Here is a 20,465-nt window from a genome sequence, read left to right as displayed (position 1 = left end):
ACATTTAGGTATTTTACCAAATCCTTTTATTCTTCCACAGTATAGCATATTAAACATCCTGCCAGATGTGTTGTAGCAGAAAGGAAAATGTAGGTAAGTCTAAGAACTAAGAGGGAGGAGCTTAAAGGAAATGCAAAAGTTTTTCCAGCCAGTTAACACATTCCTTTAGGAAGACATTTTGATCAGATTGCAGTCTTGTGTTTTTGCTTCAAACGTGCATAACACGCTATTGATTACTTCAAAAAAACACAATATGCAGGATAGCTATAATGAACTAAAATGCCTACCCTACAGAAAAAGAAGCGCCGCGGAACGAGATTTAGTTCACTGTCACTTCCGGTGAGTAACCGAGACAGACAAAACTCAAAAAAAAATCCCTGTTTTTGCAAAGGGGGGGGCATCTCGCCCGAAGATAAGACAGGATATCTAACGTAGGGAGAGTCAATTTTCCTTTTCCCCGCAGCCGATTCGCGCTGTTTGGCTCGCATTAATCTCCGCAGCTCCTCTTGTCCCAAAGTACCCACAGATCGCCGCGGTTCTCGGCCCGAACTCGAAGTAGCCATGACTGCAAAACAAAAACCTTTCTCCTTTGCCGATTTCTCTGCCACGAGACTCAAGGTAAAAAAAAAAAAAACGCGATCAGAATTGCGCCATAGTCGCAGAGATTATACGTCACGCGGAGTCTTGTCTCGAAATAATAATTCTCTGTTATTGCTGTTTCAATTTGGGTGGGGTGGGGTGGTGGTGATCGGTTCAAAACTAATCTACCAAGGAAAATGCAAATCTCTTGAGATTGAAGATAATGCCATAAAGAAATTTCTTAACACGAATTAGAATAGAATAGAATAGAATAGAATAGAATAGAATAGAATAGAATAGAATAGAATAGAATTCTTTATTGGCCAAGTGTGATTGGACACACAAGGAATTTGTTTTTGATGCAGGAATATGAAGCCGAAATATTTAGATGATTTTGACGTATATTTGTATTTTCCTGGGTTAGATATGAATTCTGCCTGATTCTGAAGGAGTAAGATTTGATATAGCTATAAGATTCTTCTGTAATTCAGGTTTTATATAAATGGGAAATATATATAAATTACTATTTTAAAAAGTTTAATAGGTAAATAGTTCTATAATCTATATAGAAGCATTATCTAACTAAATAAATCAGCACTTTTGGTGTTCTATCAGTGTGTTATGAAACAATACAGAATAACAAGACTTGAAAGGGGCTTTGGAAGTCTTCTAGTTCAATTTCCTGACAGAAGTAAACAATTGTATGATAGAGGCATTTTTTAAAAAAACATTTAGAACAAAACAATGGGAGAAGTTTTGGAAAAAATAAAATTTCTTCCATGTTTTTACTGTAAAAAGCGTGTAGGAAGTTAGCACCCACCCCCCTCCTAGAAGAATAAAATATTTTAGGAAATATTAAAAAGGGCAGAATATTATATTTCCCTGGATGAGAAATTGAGAAACATGTTTTAAGGACAAAGCAGCTCCCTGCAGGTTCCTGCCTTCCCCCACCTTTGTCAATGGGCCAGAGGCAGAAACTCATTCTCCCCACCTTTGTCAATGGACCATCATCTGCAACACAATAGGACCCATCTAGCAACAAAAACTCACCCCATGACATCTGGGAAGATTACATCAGCCAACAAGTCTAGCTAAAACCCCCACCCCCTGGGAGTTTGACAACCAATCAGGATACTTTTCCTGTGCCCCGGGAAGTTCAAAGCTTAGAGAGAGCATAAAGCCAGGGCATGCTCAGCATCTCAGCCCTTTTCTGTTCAGGAACTCAAACCATGTGCTCCTGTCCACCATTAAACCATCTTTCCAAGCAGTCTCCATGTTTCCAGTGTTTTTTCCCCACTTGGAACTGAACCCAGATGGATCTTTCTTCCAACAGTACTTTGGAGAATAGATTGACCCTTCCTCTCTGTGACAATCCCTCAAACATTGGAAGACTGCTATGTCATCCATGCTGTTCTATTATACTAGGCATTCCTGATTCTCGCAACCATTTGTCATATACTCACTACTCACTCACTCCCTACTTCACTCTCCCTATTCATCTTTGTTGCTCTTCTGTGAACTCTTTCTTATAATTCAGTTGCTAAGTCTTGGTCAATTTTCTGCAAACTCATGAACAGCAAACCAGCCCTTCTCCCAATCCTTCACTATCTCCGGGAGTTTGCCCAAACCCATGCTCACATCAATGACACTATTTCACGATCTAATCATCTGCTGTCTCCTCCTTTGCTTTCTATTTTTTTTCAAAGAGTCCTGTGTTCTTATTTGGTGGCCAAAATATTTGAGCTTCAGTTTCTGTCCTTCAGAAAGTCAGGGTTTGTTTTCTTTAGGATTGAATGATTCGATCTCTAGGTAGTCCAAGGGACTGTCAAGAGTCTTCTCCAACACCATAACCCAAAAGCATCAAATCTTTAGTGCTTAGCCACCTTTAGGGTCCAACTCTCAAAGCCGTACATTATTACTGGGAAAATTATAGCTTTGACTATATAGACCTTTGTTGATTAGATAATGTCTCTGCTTTTTAATACGCTGTCTAGATTTGCCATAGCTTTTGAAGGAAATGAATAATAGGTTACTCTTTTATAAAGTATAATGTATTAAAAAGCTATGATGTTCTTACTGTTGTAAAATGACCACAAATTGTATTCAGTGAAACAGTACGTGATGACTTGCTAAAAATCTTTCTTGGAAGAGAAGAACATATGTCCAAGGCAAGGTCACAATTCAGTTAGATAGGAACATCCACCAAGGACGAAGCTACTAGCAAACAAGATAAGATATCTGTTCCTCCAGAGAAATTGTCATCATGACCCTTTAGAAGATGAAATAACTTAAATAAATGACTTAGTAGAATAATGGGGTTAGTGGGGAGTTTCTTAAGCATGGTGTGCATTGTTAGGAGTATAAAACGTGTAGCTTGAAAACTGATTCTTGCTCTCTTTGAACTCAATCCATTTGGGAAGGGTATAAGAGGCCGCACTTGCAACTGCTTTTTATTTTTCTTCCTTTTATCTCCAATAAACCTTTGATTTTGTGAACCAGACTTGTTTATGAATTGTGAGGATTAAAATATTTGGTCTTATATCTCACACTTTCCTCCTAAGGAGCAAGTGTCTTAATTTCATGGCTGCAGTTGCCATCTGGGGTGATCTTGCCATCTGGAGCCCAAGAAAATGAAATCTGTCACTGCTTCCATTTCTTCCCCTTCTGTTTACCAGAAAGTAATGAGACCTGATGCCATGATCTTAGTTTTTTTTAATGTTGGGTTTTGAGCCAACTTTTGCATTCTCTTTCACATTTATCAAGAGATTCTTTAGTTCCTCTTCACTTTCTGCCATTAGAGTGGTATCGTTTGCATATCTTAAGTGATATTTCTCCTGGCAATCTTCTGGCTTGTGATTCAGCCAGCCTGGCATTTCTCAAAAGTACTCTGCATGTAAGTTAAATCAGCAGGAGGACAATATACAACCTTGTTGTCATCTTTTCCCTAGTTTAAACCAATCTGTTGTTCCATGTCTGGTTCTAACCATTTCTTCTTGAACCACATTACAGATCCCTCAGCAAACAGGGAAGGTGGCCTGGAACTCCCATCTCTTTAAGAACTTGCCACAGTTTGTTGTGATCTAGCAAAGGCTTAGAGTAGTTAGTGAAGCAGAAATAGATGCTTTTCTGAGACTCCCTAGCTTTCTCCATAATCCACTAAATGATGGCAATTTGATCTTTAGTTCCTGTCTCTTTGAAACCCAGTTTGTACTTCTAGTATTCTCAGTTCATATATTGCTGAAGCATGGTTTATAGGATTTTGAACATGACCGTGCTAGTGTGTGAAATCAGTGCAATTGTACAGTAGTTGGAAAATTCTTTGGGATTGCCCTTCTTTGGAATTGAAACTGACCTTTTCCAATCCTGTAGTCATTGTTGAGTTTTCCAAATTTTCAGGAAAGTACGGCACTTTAACAGCATCATCTTTAGGATTTTAAATAGCACAGCTGGAATACCGTCACCTCCACTAGATTTGTTATTGGTAAAGCTTCCTAATAAAAGCATATCAATCCCCACTTTACGTTACCAGTGCCAAACACGGACACAATAAAGGATAACAAAAGTTAGCTATTACAGGAATTAAATGTTTGAGAAAACATTTCCACATTGGTGGAATGACTAGAAGGGATAAAGTCAGGAATGAGACTATAAGGAAAGAATTGGAATAAAACCAATAAAAAACTACCTACAAAGACAAATGATAAAATGATTTGCCCATCTGGAGAGAAAGTTTGGGAATGTTTGGGAAGTTTCATATCATATAATGTATACGTAAAAAGAGAAGGTTAAAGAACACGAGGCAGATCCAGATGAAGATGGAAAAACAATATCAAATACATACTACAACAGCATCAAATAAGAATGGTTGAGGGGCGAAAAGTGCAAAAATTAATATTTTGTATCAACCTCGACACCTGAAGGCACCCTTACTGATTCATGCTACCCTCAACATATGCAGCACCTCACACACATGCACAACTATACCTCTATCTGAACCTATGTCACATAGACAACATCACCATCAGATGGATTTCTAGCTGGCTGACAAATCATACTCAATGAATAGACCTTAATGGTACTACATCCACATGGAGAGAAGTAAGCAGTGGGGTACTACAAGGCTCATCTTAGGCCCAATACTCTTCAACATCTTTATAGATGACTTAGATGAGAGAATAGAAGGGGAACTCATTAAATCTGCAGATGATACTAAACTGGCAGGAACACCCCAGAAGACAAACTCGGGATCCAAAAAGTTCTTGGCAAACTTGAACAATGACTCTATGCAACAAAATGAATTTTAATGTGGGGAAAAGCAAAGTATAACATTTAGGCAGGAAAAATCAAAGGAATAAGTACAGATTAGGCAGGACCTGGCTCAAAAACAGTAACCGTGAGAGAGACCTTGAGGTCCTAGTGAATGATCATTTGAATATGAGCCAGCAATGTGCAGCAGCAGCCAAAAATGCTATTACAATCCTGGGTTGTATAAACACAGGCATAGAATCAAGATCACGTGAAGCATTAATGCTGCTTTACAAAATCTTAATAAGACCACACCTGGAATATTGCAATCAATTTTGGTCACCATATTATAAAAAAGATGTTGAGACTCTGGAAAAAGTTCAGAGAAGAGCAACTAAGATGACCAAAAGTCTGGAGATTAAACCATATGAAGAATGGCTGCAGGTTTTGGGTCTGACTAGTCTAAAGAAAATAAGAATTAGGAATGACATGATAGCAGTATTTCAGTATTTGAGTGGCTGCCACAAAGAAAAGAAGGATCAAATTATTCTCCAAAGCACCAGAGGGCAGGACAAGAAATAATGGCTGGAAACTAATCAAAGAAAGAAGCAACCTGAAATTAAGGAGACACTTCCTAACAATGAAGACAACCAGTGGAACAGCTTGCCTTCGGAAATCCAGTGGGAGCTCCATTACTGGAAGTTTTAAAGAAGAGATTGGACAGTCACTTATCTGAGATGGCATAGGTACAATGAGATTGGTTGAGCTCCCTCAGCGCACCCCCCCAACACAAAACAACTCACAGTGAAAACAGAAAATCCCTAATCCAATAAATCATATTGACAAAACACCCAGTCCTATTGTACTAGTGTAAACATGTGCAACATGCCCTGCAAATCCATCATACTACGCACTTATGGTGTTATTTCGTATTCAGGAGTCTGACAGCTCATGGATAAAAACTGTTCTTCAGCCTGTTTATGCAGCTGGCTATGCTTCTGCATCTTCTTCCCAATGGTAGGAGGGTAAAGAAGTGGTGACCAGGGTGAGAGTCGTCTCAGTATTTTCCTCACTCTTCTAAGGCAGCAAGCCCTAGCGATCTCATCTAGTGGTATCAGGGGACATCCCACGGTGTTTTGTGCTGGGCTCACCAGCCTCTGTAATGGATTTTAATCCAACCCACCTCATAAGATTGTTGTTGTGAAGAAAATAGAGGAAAACATTTTAGGTACTTTTACCATCTTGAGTTATTTAGAAAAGTAATAAAGGTGGGATACAAATAAACAGCAGTTAAAATATGGCATAGCACCATGCAAAAGTAATCAGCAATACATTTCTCCTCTACGATAGTAGATCTTAAAAAGTAGCTTTGGCAGAAAGGTTAGTTGGCAGTTCTGCTACTCTTAAGTTTCATCATTGCTGAAATCTTATAATTTTTGATCAGAGAAAAACGAGCAAAAAAAAATGTCTTTATTGTTGGTAATATCAGAAAGTCCTTAAACCCACATTTATTTGTCTCTGGCTTGTTTGCTTAAATAGTCCTTGATTCGAACATAGCAAAAAATAAACAAAAGTTTGTTTACTGAAAATAAGACACGTACAATGTACTTCTGGGTTTATCTAACTTCCAGTCAGACACAACATTCTTGTTATAAAAAATGATACACTGAATATAGATAGAGATATTATTGTGTCTTTTCATTGTTAGAAAGGAAGATAGAAAATTAGAAGGTATACAGAATAATATCTGGAAACTTAGACTAAATAATGCAATTTCATGTAAAAGAAAATTCAGAAGAAAAATAAGTACCAATTACTGTGCTGATTAGTGTGTGTACCCATAAAACAGTAAAGGTAGGCTATTTAATATTTGTAAAATTTATGCCCAATTCAAAAATTCAAACCTAGGCAGCTAACATTGGATTAAAACCACATAACAAAACAGCTAATAAACAGAAAACTGGAGAGAAGCAACAAAAAATTACTAAGATCAGAATGTACAAGTAGTCATCAACTTACAACAGTTCATTTAGTGACCATTCAAAGTCTTTAAAAAGTGACATGACAATTTTTCACACTTATGACCATTTCAGCATCCTCATGGTCGCATGATTTTTCATTTGGATGCCTGACAACTGACTCACATGACAGTTGCAGTGTCCAAGAGTCGTGTGATCAAGTTTGCAACCTTCTGACAAGCAAAGTCAATGGGGAAACCAAATCCTCTTAACAATCATGTTACTAATTTAAGAATTGAATTAAATTGAATATTCTATTTGGCCAAGTGTCATTAGACATTCAAGGAATTTGTCTCCAGTACAGAAGTACTCAATGTACATGCAAAGCAACAGAGAGAATAATACTAATAATAACAATAACAACAACAATAAAAAGGGGGAAATAAGATAATCAGGACAAGATTTTTGTAGGTAATTTAAAAGGTCTTCAGAGTGATTTTTTACTTGATAAATATCTGTTTCTTCATTTAATAGAAGACTTATATTAAGAACTGATTTGTAACTGTGCCCTAAAATAATCTTTGTGCGCTTATTGTTGGGGAATGAATATGAGAAGACATGCTAGTACAAAACAAAGCTTATATTGTCACAGTTTCAGCTTTCTAAGGCCTTGGTTCCTTTTGTTATTCTAGTTTCTCGCTCAGACCACCATCAAATTTATTTTTAACCGAATTCAAAGTTCCTGATCAATGTGATTCTCAGTCATCCAAGTAATGGTTGTTCCAAAGGTGATTTTTCAAGTGGCAACTGGACTTTCTGGTTTTTCTTTGAAGACAATTTGCTTCTCATTCAAGAAGCTTCTTTAGCTCTGACAGTCATCCTGAACACAGATGACTACAAGGGTAAGGTGAACAATCTTCTGAAGGATATCTGAAGATGGGGAACTCATCAAATTTGCAGATGACACCAAGCTGGCAGGGATAGCCAATACTCCAGAAGATAGGCTCAAGTTACAGAAAGATCTTGACAGACTTGAACATTGGGCACTATCTAACAAAATGAAATTCAACAGTGAAAAAAGTAAGGTTCTACATTTAGGCCAAAAAAATAAAATGCACAGGTACCAGATATGTGGTACCTTGCTCAATAGTAGTAACTGTGAGAGGGATCTTGGAGTCCTAGTGGACAACCATTTAGATATGAGCCAGCAGTGTGCAGCTGCTGCTAAAAAAGCCAACACAGTTCTGGGCTGCATAAACAGAGGGATAGAATCAAGATCATGTGAAACGTTAGTGCCACTTTATAATGCCTTGGTAAGGCCACACTTGGAATGTTGCATTAAGTTTTGGTTGCCACGATGTAAAAAAGATGTTGAGACTCTAGAAAGATTGCAGAGAAGAGCAACAAAGATGATTAGGGGACTGGAGGCTAAAACATATGAAGAACGGTTGCAAGAACCGAGTATGCCTAGTTTAATGAAAAGAAGGACTAGGGCAGAGGTTCCCAATCTTTTTCGGTTTGCGGCTCCCATAACACTTCGGATTTTTTCCGCGGCTCCCTTAATAGGTACATCCGATTTTTTTTTTAATTTTTGTCTTTTTTTCTGAATTTTTTTCTGAAAGCTGAAATCTTTTCTGTTAACTTTAAAATGTGCATATTGCCTCCTTGTAAAGAGAGATTCAACACATTCAACTTTTCAAAGATATCACATAGGTATGTGAGTTTAATCAAAAAGTCTGTTTCTACAAAGTGTTTGGCATACTCATGTTTTGCTGATGGACGCGCCGTCTCCTTTGATGGGAGCGGCCTCTGTGGAACTTTCCCAGGCGTGGGGGTCCCTGCTTCGGTCTCGGAGTTTGGCCTCTCGCGATCCCCTTGTTCCCTCGGGTCTCCGCCTTGTGGAGGAGGTGGCTGTTCTCGCCTCCAGCCTGGCTCACCTGGGAGGAACCAACGGGGTGGTTTTGCTATTTTCTGCGCAGCCCCTCTTTCCCGATGCCGTCGAGCGTGGTGGCCGCGGCCGTGTTGGGCAGCGTGTCGGGTGGTCTGGGAGGCCAGTGGCGTCACGGGCAGACTGGAGGGGAGGTGCGCCATTGCTTCGTCAGGCAGCGGGTCTGGGCGGGCGCTGTGGTTCAGGCGGGCAGGCGGGGCCGGAGCTCGCGCTTCTCCTTTGGTCCGTCGTCGGCGTCTGCCGTCTTCCTGCCTGCTGTGGCCTGCCCCGCGGGGGTGTGTGGGTGCGGCTGCGTGGGGGTCCCTTGGCTTTTGGAGTTGTCTCGAGTTGCGGTGTGCGAGTCCCGGTTGCTGCGGCCGTGTCCAGCTTTGTGCGTCTGGGATCTCGCGGCACCGCGTGTGGAGCGGACGCTGCTTCTTCGCGGCGCCCTTGTGGCAGTGGCGCGGCTCCCTGGGGAGCCGCGGCTCACAGTTTGGGAATCACTGGACTAGGGGAAACATGATAGCAGTGTTCCAATATCTCAGGGGTTGCCACAAAGAAGAGGGACTCAAACTATTCTCCAAAGCACCTGATGGTAGAACAAGAAGCAATGGGTGGAAACTAATCAAGGAGAGAAGCAACCTAGAACTAAGGAGAAATTTCCTGACAGTTAGAATAATTAATCAGTGGAACAACTTGCCTGCAGAAGTTGTAAATGCTCCAACACTGGAAATTTTTAAGAAAATGTTGGATAGCCATTTGTCTGAAATGGTGTAGGGGGTTGGACTAGAAGATCTCCAAAGTCACTTCCAACTCTGATATTATTGTTATTGTTGTTGTTGTTGTTGTTGTTGTTGTTGTTGTTATTATTATTATTATTATTATTATTATTATTATTATTATTATTATTATTATTATTATTATTATTATTATTATATATGAAACTGCTGAAGAGAGACCCCACCATTAGTTACAAGAAAAATGTCATTGATTTTTTTGCAACACTATTAAAAAACAATGCCATCAACAAGCCACAATATTATCGTCTTTACCCTGAGGAAACCACCCCATGCATATATGGGCTCCCAAAATACACAAAGGGGGAATTCCACTAAGACCAATTGTCAGCAGCATCCACTCTACCATCTACATTCTACAACATTGCAAAACATCTAACCACCTTATTAGCTCCTCTAGTTGGCAACACTACTCATCACACCAACAATTCCCAGGACTTCACTAGCAAGGTTAGTTTCCTATGATGTGACTTTTCACCTGCATTCCAATTACTGAAGCTGTCATGGTAGTGAAAAAACGATTGCTACAAGACAGCAACTTAAATGACAGAACCAACCTCAGCCCAGACCACAAATGTGCCATGCTGGATGTCTGCTTGACCAGTACCTATTTTAAATACAATGAAGGTTTCTACAGACAGAAATAGACCTGTGCCATGAGTTCACCTGAGTCCCCATTGTGGCCAACCTATATGGTAGAGGTAGAACCAAAGCCTTAGACTCCTTCACTGGAATTCCATCCACTCATTGGTATAGGTATGTGGATGACACTTTGGTCAAGATCAAAACACAGGAATTGAAAGTGTTCAGCAAACATATCAACACTATGGACAGATACATCAAATTTACATGGGAAGATGTTAAGGAAAACAGTCTAGCCTTCCTGGACTGTGTGATACATGTTAAGGAAGAACATTGAAGTTTCTAGAAAACCTACCTACACAGATCAATATTTACATTTTGATTCCCACCACCCACTGGAACACAAAATGGAAGTAATCAGAACCGTACAGCATTGAGCTGAAGGCCTGCCTGCCAGCAAAGATGGGAAAGAAAAAGAAAAAACACATTAAGGAAGCCCTCAGAATGTGTGGATATCTCAAGTGGGCCTTCATCATATCTCAGATAAGACCCTACAAGAGCTCCTCCATAACAGACCATGAAGAGAACAATAAATGAAGCAACGTTATCATCTCATACATTGCAGGAATATCAGAAAAGCTCAGGAGGATCTTCAGCCAACATAACATGTGCACACTTCAAAACCAAAAATACAAGGCAGAAGCCTGTCCACCCCAAAGATAAAACACCCAGACATAAACTGACCAATGTGGTATATGCAGTACAATACAGCAAGCCATGTGCAGATCTGTACATTGGGGAAACAAAACAACCACTTCATAAGCACATGACACAACATAGTAGAATAAACATATCGGGACTAGATTCAGCAGCCCATCTGCATTTAAAAGATACAGGCCACTCGTTTGAAGACAGTAAAGTCCACATTTTGAACAGAGAAGACAACTGGTTTGAAAGAGGGGTCAAAGAAGCCAACTATGTCAAAACTGAACAGCCTTCTCTCAACAAAGGGGGTGGGATACGACATCATCTATCTCCAATCTACAACATAGTCCTTTCAACAGTTCCAAGAAGGCTCCACATCAATTTGCACCACTCAGGTGACCCTGATGACACAAATAAATCTCCAGGTGACCTTAATGACTCACTAAAAGAATGCAGATGTCCAACTCTCTGAAAGGAGTATAAATCCTTCCATTCTCCACCAGCAAGAGCTGAAGAAGCTTCTTTGATGAGAAGTGAAATGTCTTCAAAGAAAAACCAGAAAGTCCATTTGCCTCTTGAAAAAGCACCTTTGGGATAAAGTTGTAGTTCTAAGTATAATTACTAGGAAATAAGTCCCATTGGAATCCATAAGACAAGAGAGTAGCACTGTTCTTACAATTGATCAAAATTGGAGGATACGACAAAGAATAAAAATGAAGAGATGTCATAGGTATAAGCTTGTATGTTTTTAGCCAGAGATTGGTTATTTACTGTCCATTCTAGAACAGTCTGAAAATATCAGTGTAGATTAAGTCAGACTAGTGTATATCAGATCCTGGCCTTTTCTTTCAAAATCATATAAAGTATTTAAAAAACAGTGAAAGTAATAGCAATATGTTTTTCTAAAATAGATTGCTATATTTCAGGGAACTTCTATATAGGTTTTGCACCAGTTTTCCACACGAGCAATCCTGGGGTGAAATCCAGCAGGTTCTGCCAGGTTCTGGAGAACCAGTAGCGGAAATTTTGAGCAGTTCAGAAAACCGGTAGTGGAAATTTTGAGTAGTTCAGAGAACTGGCAAATACCACCTCTGGCTGGCCCCAGAGTGGGGTGGGAAAATATAATACAGTTAAGTCTATAACTATTTTAATGGCTATTAACTTTTCAAATATTTAGATTAGAGGTAGGGCTTCTTCTGCTAAGGACAACCTCCTTACTTTCAGTTTTAAAAACCAAGCACCAGCAATTAATTAATATGAGGCTCACTTGATGATTTTAAACTCTTTTTAAAGCCCTCCTATTCCATACAGTATGCTGTGGCATGTCGACCATGCATTCTATTACCTATAGAAAAGTTTTTGCTATTAGCTGAATGCAGCTGCTTTTTCCATTGTAAATTTACATCACCCTCCCCCATTCTATTGCCCTTTAAATATGTTGTCCTGCAACCTCTGTATGTGCAGCCACTGTGCAATCTAACATAGTATTTGTTTGGTCATTTGCAAAAACTTTTAAGTGGTTGCCACAAACAAAATTTTCTGGCTGCAAAATTTTCTGGCTGGAGTGACACAAATCTTTCTACACTAAAACTTTTTTTCTTTTTTTGCAAAAATGGTAGTAAAGTAAAAACATGTGAGCAAATTTGTGACCAAATACTTTCCCCAATAACTATCACTTTGGCTGCATATTGCTGCATTGATAGGAAGAGAAGAGGAAGAAATACCCTCTAAAAAATACTAAGAGAAAGGAACTAGGAAATGACTATCTTGGCTGTAGGATCCAAGGATGAATTAAGTGTAGAGGTGAGAAGTCGTGGTATAGGGCCGTGTGCAGCAAACTGCTACGGACTGCCTGCCTACGCACCTTGTATCTCTGCATTATCTCATTCTGGCTTTGGTTTGCATTACCTCACCTTGACTTCACCACCAGGGCCCCTGGTTGGTATTTCAGTGGGGAGAAGAATCTACCAATGAAAACACTGTTACCAGTTTGCCTTATTCTGCTTGTAAAAACTGTATAAAAGTAGACACATCTTCGCACCTTGCAAATGCCTGGACCCTGATTTCACATCTGGCGCCCGAAACAGGATACCCTTCACGGGGAGCAACAGCCGACATATTACCATCGTCTGGAATAGACCCCTGGTGCACCTTTCATCCTACGGGATCCCTCAGTGGTAAGTATGGGTTGCACGCTGTCTCAACACCAGCAAACCGATGTTCAGGAACTCCAATTCCTGTTGCAGAAGTCTGGTGTGATGGCACCTGAGGCCGACATAAGGAAGCTGGTGGTGGAGGTAGGGAAACATTGTCCCTGGTATCCAGAAGAGGGGACGCTCCGTTTACCAGATTGGGCTAAGATAGGGCATACTTTACATCTTGAACGCCGGGCTCCATTGCAAATACTCCATCGATGGTATCAATGCCGTCAAGCAATAGAAAAATTTGGCTCCGATACTTTGTCAGGGCACTAATTAACTACAAGCTCTCCACCTGATTATGATCAAATTAAAATTGTCACTCCGAAATCATCTTTGATTGAACCATCAGCTCCTCCTGAAGGGGCTAATTCTATTGCATCTCCACAGCCGCTGTACACCCCCATTAGGCAAGTTTTAAAGGAACAGTTAGACAAAAGCACAGGGGGGGTGGGGGGGGGGAGAATATAGAAGAAATTGCTGATATGCTTTCTGTTCGTCCAGTACACATTACAGGACAAGTAGATCAGAATGGGGCTCAAATAGTAGAATATCGCGCTTTGTCATATGCAGTTTTAACAGAATTTAGAAAAGGAATTACAGATATGGGGTTGGGAAGTACCTATATGCAGGGAAGGTTGGAAGCTACTGGAAAAGATCTTGATTTGGCAGATATGATTAAAGCATGTCAAGATATAGGAACATTCTCTTACCAATCCAATTTGTTAGCAGCGGCTTTATCACAAGGCAGCAAGCCTCAAGGAAAGTGTTATAAAGATCTTGATAATTTACAATTTTCAAAAGAGCCAGAGAACTCTGAAAGAACTAAGAATAAAAAAGAAAAGTATCTTGACCCCACTGGGCCTCCAGGGGTTGGTTGGATGATATCTTCACCGAAATTCGCGCACCCGGGATTTAGCAGGTAATAAAAAATGTAAAGCCTGACTAAATGGGAAGACTCCAATAATTTGAATTGATTAATTTGATGTGATTTCTGTTAAAAATTATTTTGTTGATATGCAACTATAATAATAGCATGTAGAATTGAATTGGATTGAATTGATTGTGATATGTCTGGCCAGCCTGCACTTAAGTAAACTTCTCAGCTTGGAGCTGTGGGAAACGGAGAGTAGTTAGAGCCCACAATTACATTTATGATTGAAACTGCTCTCTGAGTTTTCCCACTGCTTCAAGAATGAGCTATAGGTTGGCCAAGGAAATAAAAAGTGAGGATTTAAAAAACAAAACGCCACAACTTTGGAAATGTCGTTTACTGGTGTATATGTGTGTGTATGTGTAATAATTTCCAGACCTGGATGGAGGATGAAATCCTTTAATAATAGTACACAAAATTATTTAGAAAACGGAGCTCATTGGCTTGTGAAAAAGCTCCCTGAAATAATAATGACTGATTTGAATGGAAGAGTGTATTGAATGATTTGTTTGTATGTGAAACTGGTTTATACAAAAAAGGTCTGATTGCAGTACAAATGTGCATATATGTGTGAAATGTGCCGAAGCTCATAAGGTGTGATAAGTGACCTGTGAATGCCTGTGTGTTGACCCCACCTTAGAGAGATTCCCTTTCTATAAACAGTAAGTTGTAAGGTTTTGTTGTTGTTACTGTTGTGAAGTAAGTAAAGTTCCCATGGAGGATGTGGGAGATAAATTTGTGGAAAATGTCTGTGAGTTGTTGAGGCTAGAGAGAAATGTAGAGTGGGTTGTTTTATTGAAAGGACGCTGAGAGGCAAAAGGAGGTGAGAATTCTGTGTGGTTTAAACATTTTTTCTCCCTGTACTCCCCCCCTTCATTCTTTTATGGAAGGATTTTTCCCCCTTGGAGGAGCAAGGGGGGGGGGCTGCAGGTTTTTGTTCTTTTCACCATTTTTTTTTCTCTGCTGAGCCAGCTTGTGAAAAGTGGGGTAAAAGGTGACATCTGATACCTGCCTTTGCAGTTGCACTGTTTTTGGCTCTGAATACAGTTTTGATTTTCTTTTTCTTTCTGGAAATTTTTGAAGTTTCAAATGCTTAATTATATTTCAGAGCATTGGCTCAAAAAACCTCATTTAGATTGTTTGTTTTATTTTTGAAGCTGTTTTAGAAGAGCAAAAAGTGTATTGTATTGAATGGCTTTATTTATCCCATACACCATCCCAAAATGTTTTGCCATTTATCCAAGCTATTGCTGAATTTATAACCTTGGGGCGCACTCAAGCTTGTCATAGAAATGGGACTGATTTAATAAATATTGTTTTTCCTATCCCAAAATCTGATTTTCACTTTTATTTTCAGAATAACCTATCTCTTCAGTGTGCTTTAATTCAGGGGTCTCCAACCTTGGTCCCTTTAAGACTGGTGGACTTCAACTCCCAGAGTCTGGGAGTTGAAGTCCACCAGTCTTAAAGGGACCAAGGTTGGAGACCCCTGCTTTAATTGACTGTGGGTTGTATTGCATATCATTTGCCTAAAGATCCTCGGCTTACTTGTTTACTGACTTCCTTCTTTCCTGTCCGCCCACTGCTTTCTTCCTCTCTGTTGTCGCAAGCTCTTAGTGTTTTTTCTGATGGAGGACGAACGAGAGGAGCAATTGCTTACAAGGATCCTCATGCTGGTATCTGGAAAGTGTCCTACACTGCAGTGCAATCCTCGCCACAATGCTCAGAATTGTCTGCTGCTATCTTAGCTTTCTACACTTTTTCCCAACAGCCTTTTAATTTAATCTCTGACTCTCAGTAGGTGTGTCAACTTATTTTTAATCTTCTAGGTGCTTCTATCACGCCCAGGATTTACTCCAATCTTGTGGCCCTATTTCTCACTTTACAGCAACTGCTACAAGACCGGAAACATATATACTTTGTCTCTCATATACGCAGTCACTCATCCCTTCCTGGTCCTCTTTCTGAAGGCAATAGTCATACAGATGCTGCTATTTTTATTTTACCTACTTTGTTCACAGATCCATTTTTTAGTCATTCTTTTTTCCATCAAAATGCCAGGGGGCTGGCACAAGCTTGTGGTAATTCAAAACTTTACTGGTTTGAGTGGGTTTTTATTAAAAGGGGACTTTAACTATAAGACTATAGCTAGTTGGGGGGAAGTTGCATATTATCCACCCCCTAACGCAATCCCGTTGCATACACCAGTGGTAGCAGTCCATGAAAATGTAATGTGTAAAAATAGTTAATTGTACTTCTTCAAACAAAAAAAACCTCACTGTCTTCACATTAGTTCTCCTGTCTTAAACAGTACAGTTTTTGAAGAGTCACATATCAGCTTAACATTTTACACAATTTGGCCTCTCATTTAAAAATTGACACTTTAGGATCTTGGTGGGAAAGCCTTTGGTCTTGGCTACCTACAGGTTGGGAAATATCCTACGTTATTCAGTCATCATTTGTGGTATTTTGATTGGTGGATGTTGTTTTGCTCAGTGTCTTCCCTCTTTTTATAACATATATATTGCCATATTTTGTCCCAAACCCCCTCCTACGCTGCCTAAGGGGCTGGTTTATGCCTTGTATAAGCAATTGCAGGGATATTCCTCTCCTGATTATGACCCTTTTACTAAACCCCTGTAAGGTGATGTCTTGCCAAACAAAGCAAAACAGAATGGGATGTAGAGGTGAGAGGTCGTATAGGGCCGTGCTAAGGACTGACTCCCTAGCACCTTGCATCTCTGCATTATCTCATTCTGGCTTTGGTTCGCATTACTTCACCTTGACTTCACCACCAGGGCCCCTAGTTGGTATTTCAGGGGGGAGAGGAATCTACCAATGAAAACACTGTTACCAGTTTGCCTTATTCTGCTTGTAAAAACTGTATAAAAGTAATAAAATGCTGCACAGAGAAAGAGACATCTTTGCACCTTGCAAATACCTGGATCCTGATTACTACAATAAGAATTACCACTAATGAGAGAACAGGTTGTCCCAAATTAGCAGGCAGCAATGTTCAATGACAAACAGCCATCCTCTGGTTTTGTAAAAAAACAGAAAAATCCACAAAAAAGTAACTGTGTGCTCTCAAAACACTTACCATCATGCAATCAGATAGGATTGCTGCAGTGGTGAAATCCAAATTTTTTTACTACCGGTTCTGTGGGCAAGGCATGGTGTCTTGGTGGGTGTGGCAGGGGAAGGATACTGCAAATTTTCCATTCTCTTCCCACTCCTGGGGGAAGGATATTGCAAAATCTCCATTTCCCATGCAAATAGAAATGAAATGAAAATGGTGGTAAGCAAGAACCCATAGTGGCTTAAGGGGTGAAGTGTGAAAGCTCCTAGAAGTAAATCAGCAGTCACTCACTAACCTAGGCAGTGATTCTTCTTCATTGTAACCTTCCTCATATTGTATAAAAAAAGAAGAAAGTAGCAGAGCAGGGAGAACACAGTTCTACGTTTATATAGGGAAGATAAAATACACTTATATTGAATGAAATGCTTGCCATAACTCCCAATTTAAAATACCAAGATATATTGTAATGGACAAAAGCATGGTAATTGTTAATTAATAAAGTTAGCTACAGCTTTATGCCCCCAAACTATTTCTGATGAGGACATTATCAGTTAAGAATTCATTCAAATTTGATTCATTATCTTTCAGAATTACTCCTGACAAGACCCCTCTACCAACCAGGGGACAATCCAGAACCATATTTTGCAGCAGCCAGCCAGCCAGCCAGCCAGCTAAGCCATCAGGTGTGGCCCTGAATAGAGAAGGTTAAATATATCCTTCGTGCAAGGACAGATTTCACATCTTCTCACCATGGCTTCTGAGTACAGCGATCCAGAAGAAGCTGAGCTTGATTTCGCACTGCATCCATACAAGGCTGGAGATTTGGTTGTTCTGAAATGGTTGGATGATTCCTCTCAGCAGAGATGGAAGGGACCTTTCAAAGTGACTTCGATCAACTACTTGTACCTGAAGATGGATGAAGTGGAGGAGTGGGTCCACCACAGCGAAGTGAGAAGATATGTTCCACCTCCTGAGGAAGAGGAGAAAAAGGAGTCGGAGTGACCAAGTGTCAGCCTTCTGTACCAAGTTTTGATCAACCGTTTTTTTCTTTCTCTGATTATTATATTAAAGGCTAAGGTGAAAAGTAGTTAGTATGCTCCCAAAAATACATGCTTCTTTGTTGCCGCAATAATGGGCAAATGGATTGGCTGAAAAAAAAGAAAAAGAATTCAAATGGACTCTTAGTAGTTCGACAAAACATGTTTGCCCTAACAATTGCAGAATAATTGGTGTTACTTCACAATGTTGCTTGTTTTGTTTTGGTATTGTATATTGTCTAACTAAGCTCCTGTGGTTTGTAAATCATAGTTTAAGTATAATCTGAATTCAGCCACTTGTTTATTTAACGAACTATAGTTAAGCGAAACACAGCTGTGCAGAGTATAAACCAATTAGCACTCAATGTTCTGTGGCACTATTCTTGCTTCTTGAATTATTAAGGTTTTCTCAGTAGGGTGTTGTGAGTTTGTCATTCTCTCTTCCTTGTTTATAGGACTACAATTTCTGCAAATAATGGTTTCTTTATATGTTCTGGGGTATTTAATATGTTTCATGCCATGCACATTTAAACTAACAGCAGATCTATTTTTGCTTTTTAAGTTTGCTCCCATATGCATATAATTTCAACTCCAATACTCTTTAACTCTTAACATATTAATATTAATGTAACTTAATGGTATGCTATTTTCAACTTTTTCAAATGACTTTTTATTCCTGTATGATAAGATGCTCATCCTGAAATTTCACCCAAAATTTCAGCCAAAACTATGGTTATGGCTCTATGTATTGTTACATAATTGTAATTTTTAATGTGATGGAGAGGGAAATTGTTCAGTATGGGAATGAATAATTATTGTAACTCCATTAAATGAAATATTATTAAATGAAATATTATCAATTTAGGTTTTGTGCAATGTTTAATATAACAATTAAAATAGATTTAATTAATTTTTATAATGAAGTAAGTTGATCTACGTATAGCCCCTTTTGAAAGTGAAAGACCCTATGAAATATTTATACTGAGATGACTGATACATTATCTTGTTTATGTTATAATCACATAATGTATCCTTTGTGTAACATCCGAATGTTGAGCCAGAATAAATATAATTTAACCAATGTCTGTCTAATTAATTTTCTAACCACTTTGGATTCACTTTTGTGAGCCTTGGTTTTTATCTGAAAAAGGTGGTAGTTTCTTTGCCTAGATTGAAACGTTCTCTTGAGCTTTCTAAAACAACAGTTTAAAATTATCTTCTGATGTTAGAGAACAAAATGAATATTTGGTTTTGGGAACTGAAAAAAAACCTTGAAACTTATCAATCAAATGGAATTAATCAAATAGCTCTCATAATCTGTGTAAAAGGAAGCACAGGTTTAGGCACAGTATTATGATGTCCACATTAAGCTGCTATTATTCATATTACACCTACCACCTACCACTGCAACCACAGGTGAAAGAAGCATATAGTTTGTAGTAGCTACAACATTGGACTAGGACTAGAGAAGCCATGCACCTTCTGATGTGGAAATATACTGGATGATTTGGAGTTAATTTTTCTCCACCCAACTTTAGAGGTTTGTTGGGCATTAAAAGATGAGGAAAGGGATATTGTGTATGCTGCCTTGAGCTGAAAAAATATAAACACAACAATATTCAAAGTATTCAAAAAACCAGTGTATTTTTCAACCATTAGCATAGAAAAATGGCCAGACAGAAGGAGGAGAGGGAGACAAGATCGCTTGGTTATTCAAAGAAGAGTCACAGAATCCCAAATCTTTCTCAAGGCCTTTTTCTTTTTCCTTTGCTGAGTATTGCAGCAACAAAGGCACAGCTATCCTTATCCATGGGAAAAAATAAATCTAGGAAAAGAGCTACTCCTGTATGATAACTACAACTTCTTTCTTATGATGGTAATTTCCCAAATTAAAATAACTCTGATTAAGATCATAAGAATAGTAATGACAGATCCATCTTGGTAGCTTCTTCAGGGCAGGACCCACTTGAAAAAATACAGAGGAGCTCCCTCAGGCACACATTAACTAATGGCCTTCAGGTCTATTTTTCCAGGAACAAGGAATTACTCAGGATGTTTATACCACATGTCATCATGAACTGACCTTGATATAGATGGAAATTATACTTTATTTGTTATTGTGGCTAATAGCTGTTGATGAAAGAAATACCTTTTATTATTTCTTTTTTCCACAAGTCACAGTAATTGTCACATATTTAATTAATGATTCCCCGCTCCTATGAATCTAAATATATAGAAAAAATGGATTATGAATAAAGGGATAATTATATTTTTATATTTTTCCGAGGGAGAATAAGAATGAACATAAGCTAAATAGTAAAGTTGGTCCTGGAGTTTAATTTAGTTTCTTACATAAATTCAGAAGTATTGAATGAATGATAAACAAGACAGCAAGTCTAATATTCATATTTATGGCTAATGTCA

At 38.9% G+C, this 20,465-nt stretch overlaps 1 protein-coding gene and 1 long non-coding RNA gene across 3 annotated transcripts in view; one reads left to right on the top strand and one right to left on the bottom strand.

The window, feature by feature from the left end:
- ZNF830 (zinc finger protein 830) overlaps positions 1-617 on the bottom strand; it is a 38,151-nt gene extending 37,534 nt beyond the window's left edge. The window contains exon 1 of one of the 2 annotated variants that reach the window (XM_058180243.1): positions 427-617. In XM_058180243.1, the coding sequence (XP_058036226.1) occupies positions 427-563 (137 nt within the window). In that variant the 5' untranslated portion in view covers positions 564-617. The remainder of the gene's footprint in view (positions 1-426) is intronic. The other variant, XM_058180244.1, reaches the window with a different exon arrangement.
- On the top strand, positions 56-19,122 carry LOC131196843 (uncharacterized). Its single transcript, XR_009154835.1, has 3 exons — positions 56-339; positions 464-618; positions 17,593-19,122. It is a non-coding gene; the product is annotated as an uncharacterized LOC131196843 (long non-coding RNA).
- The last annotated feature ends 1,343 nt before the right edge of the window (positions 19,123-20,465 follow it).

The sequence above is a fragment of the Ahaetulla prasina genome, chromosome 4 (assembly GCF_028640845.1).
Source record: "Ahaetulla prasina isolate Xishuangbanna chromosome 4, ASM2864084v1, whole genome shotgun sequence".
NCBI classification, from domain to species: domain Eukaryota; kingdom Metazoa; phylum Chordata; class Lepidosauria; order Squamata; family Colubridae; genus Ahaetulla; species Ahaetulla prasina.
The sequence above is the reverse complement of the archived record's forward strand: the minus strand, read 5'-3'. Positions and strand labels throughout refer to the sequence as shown.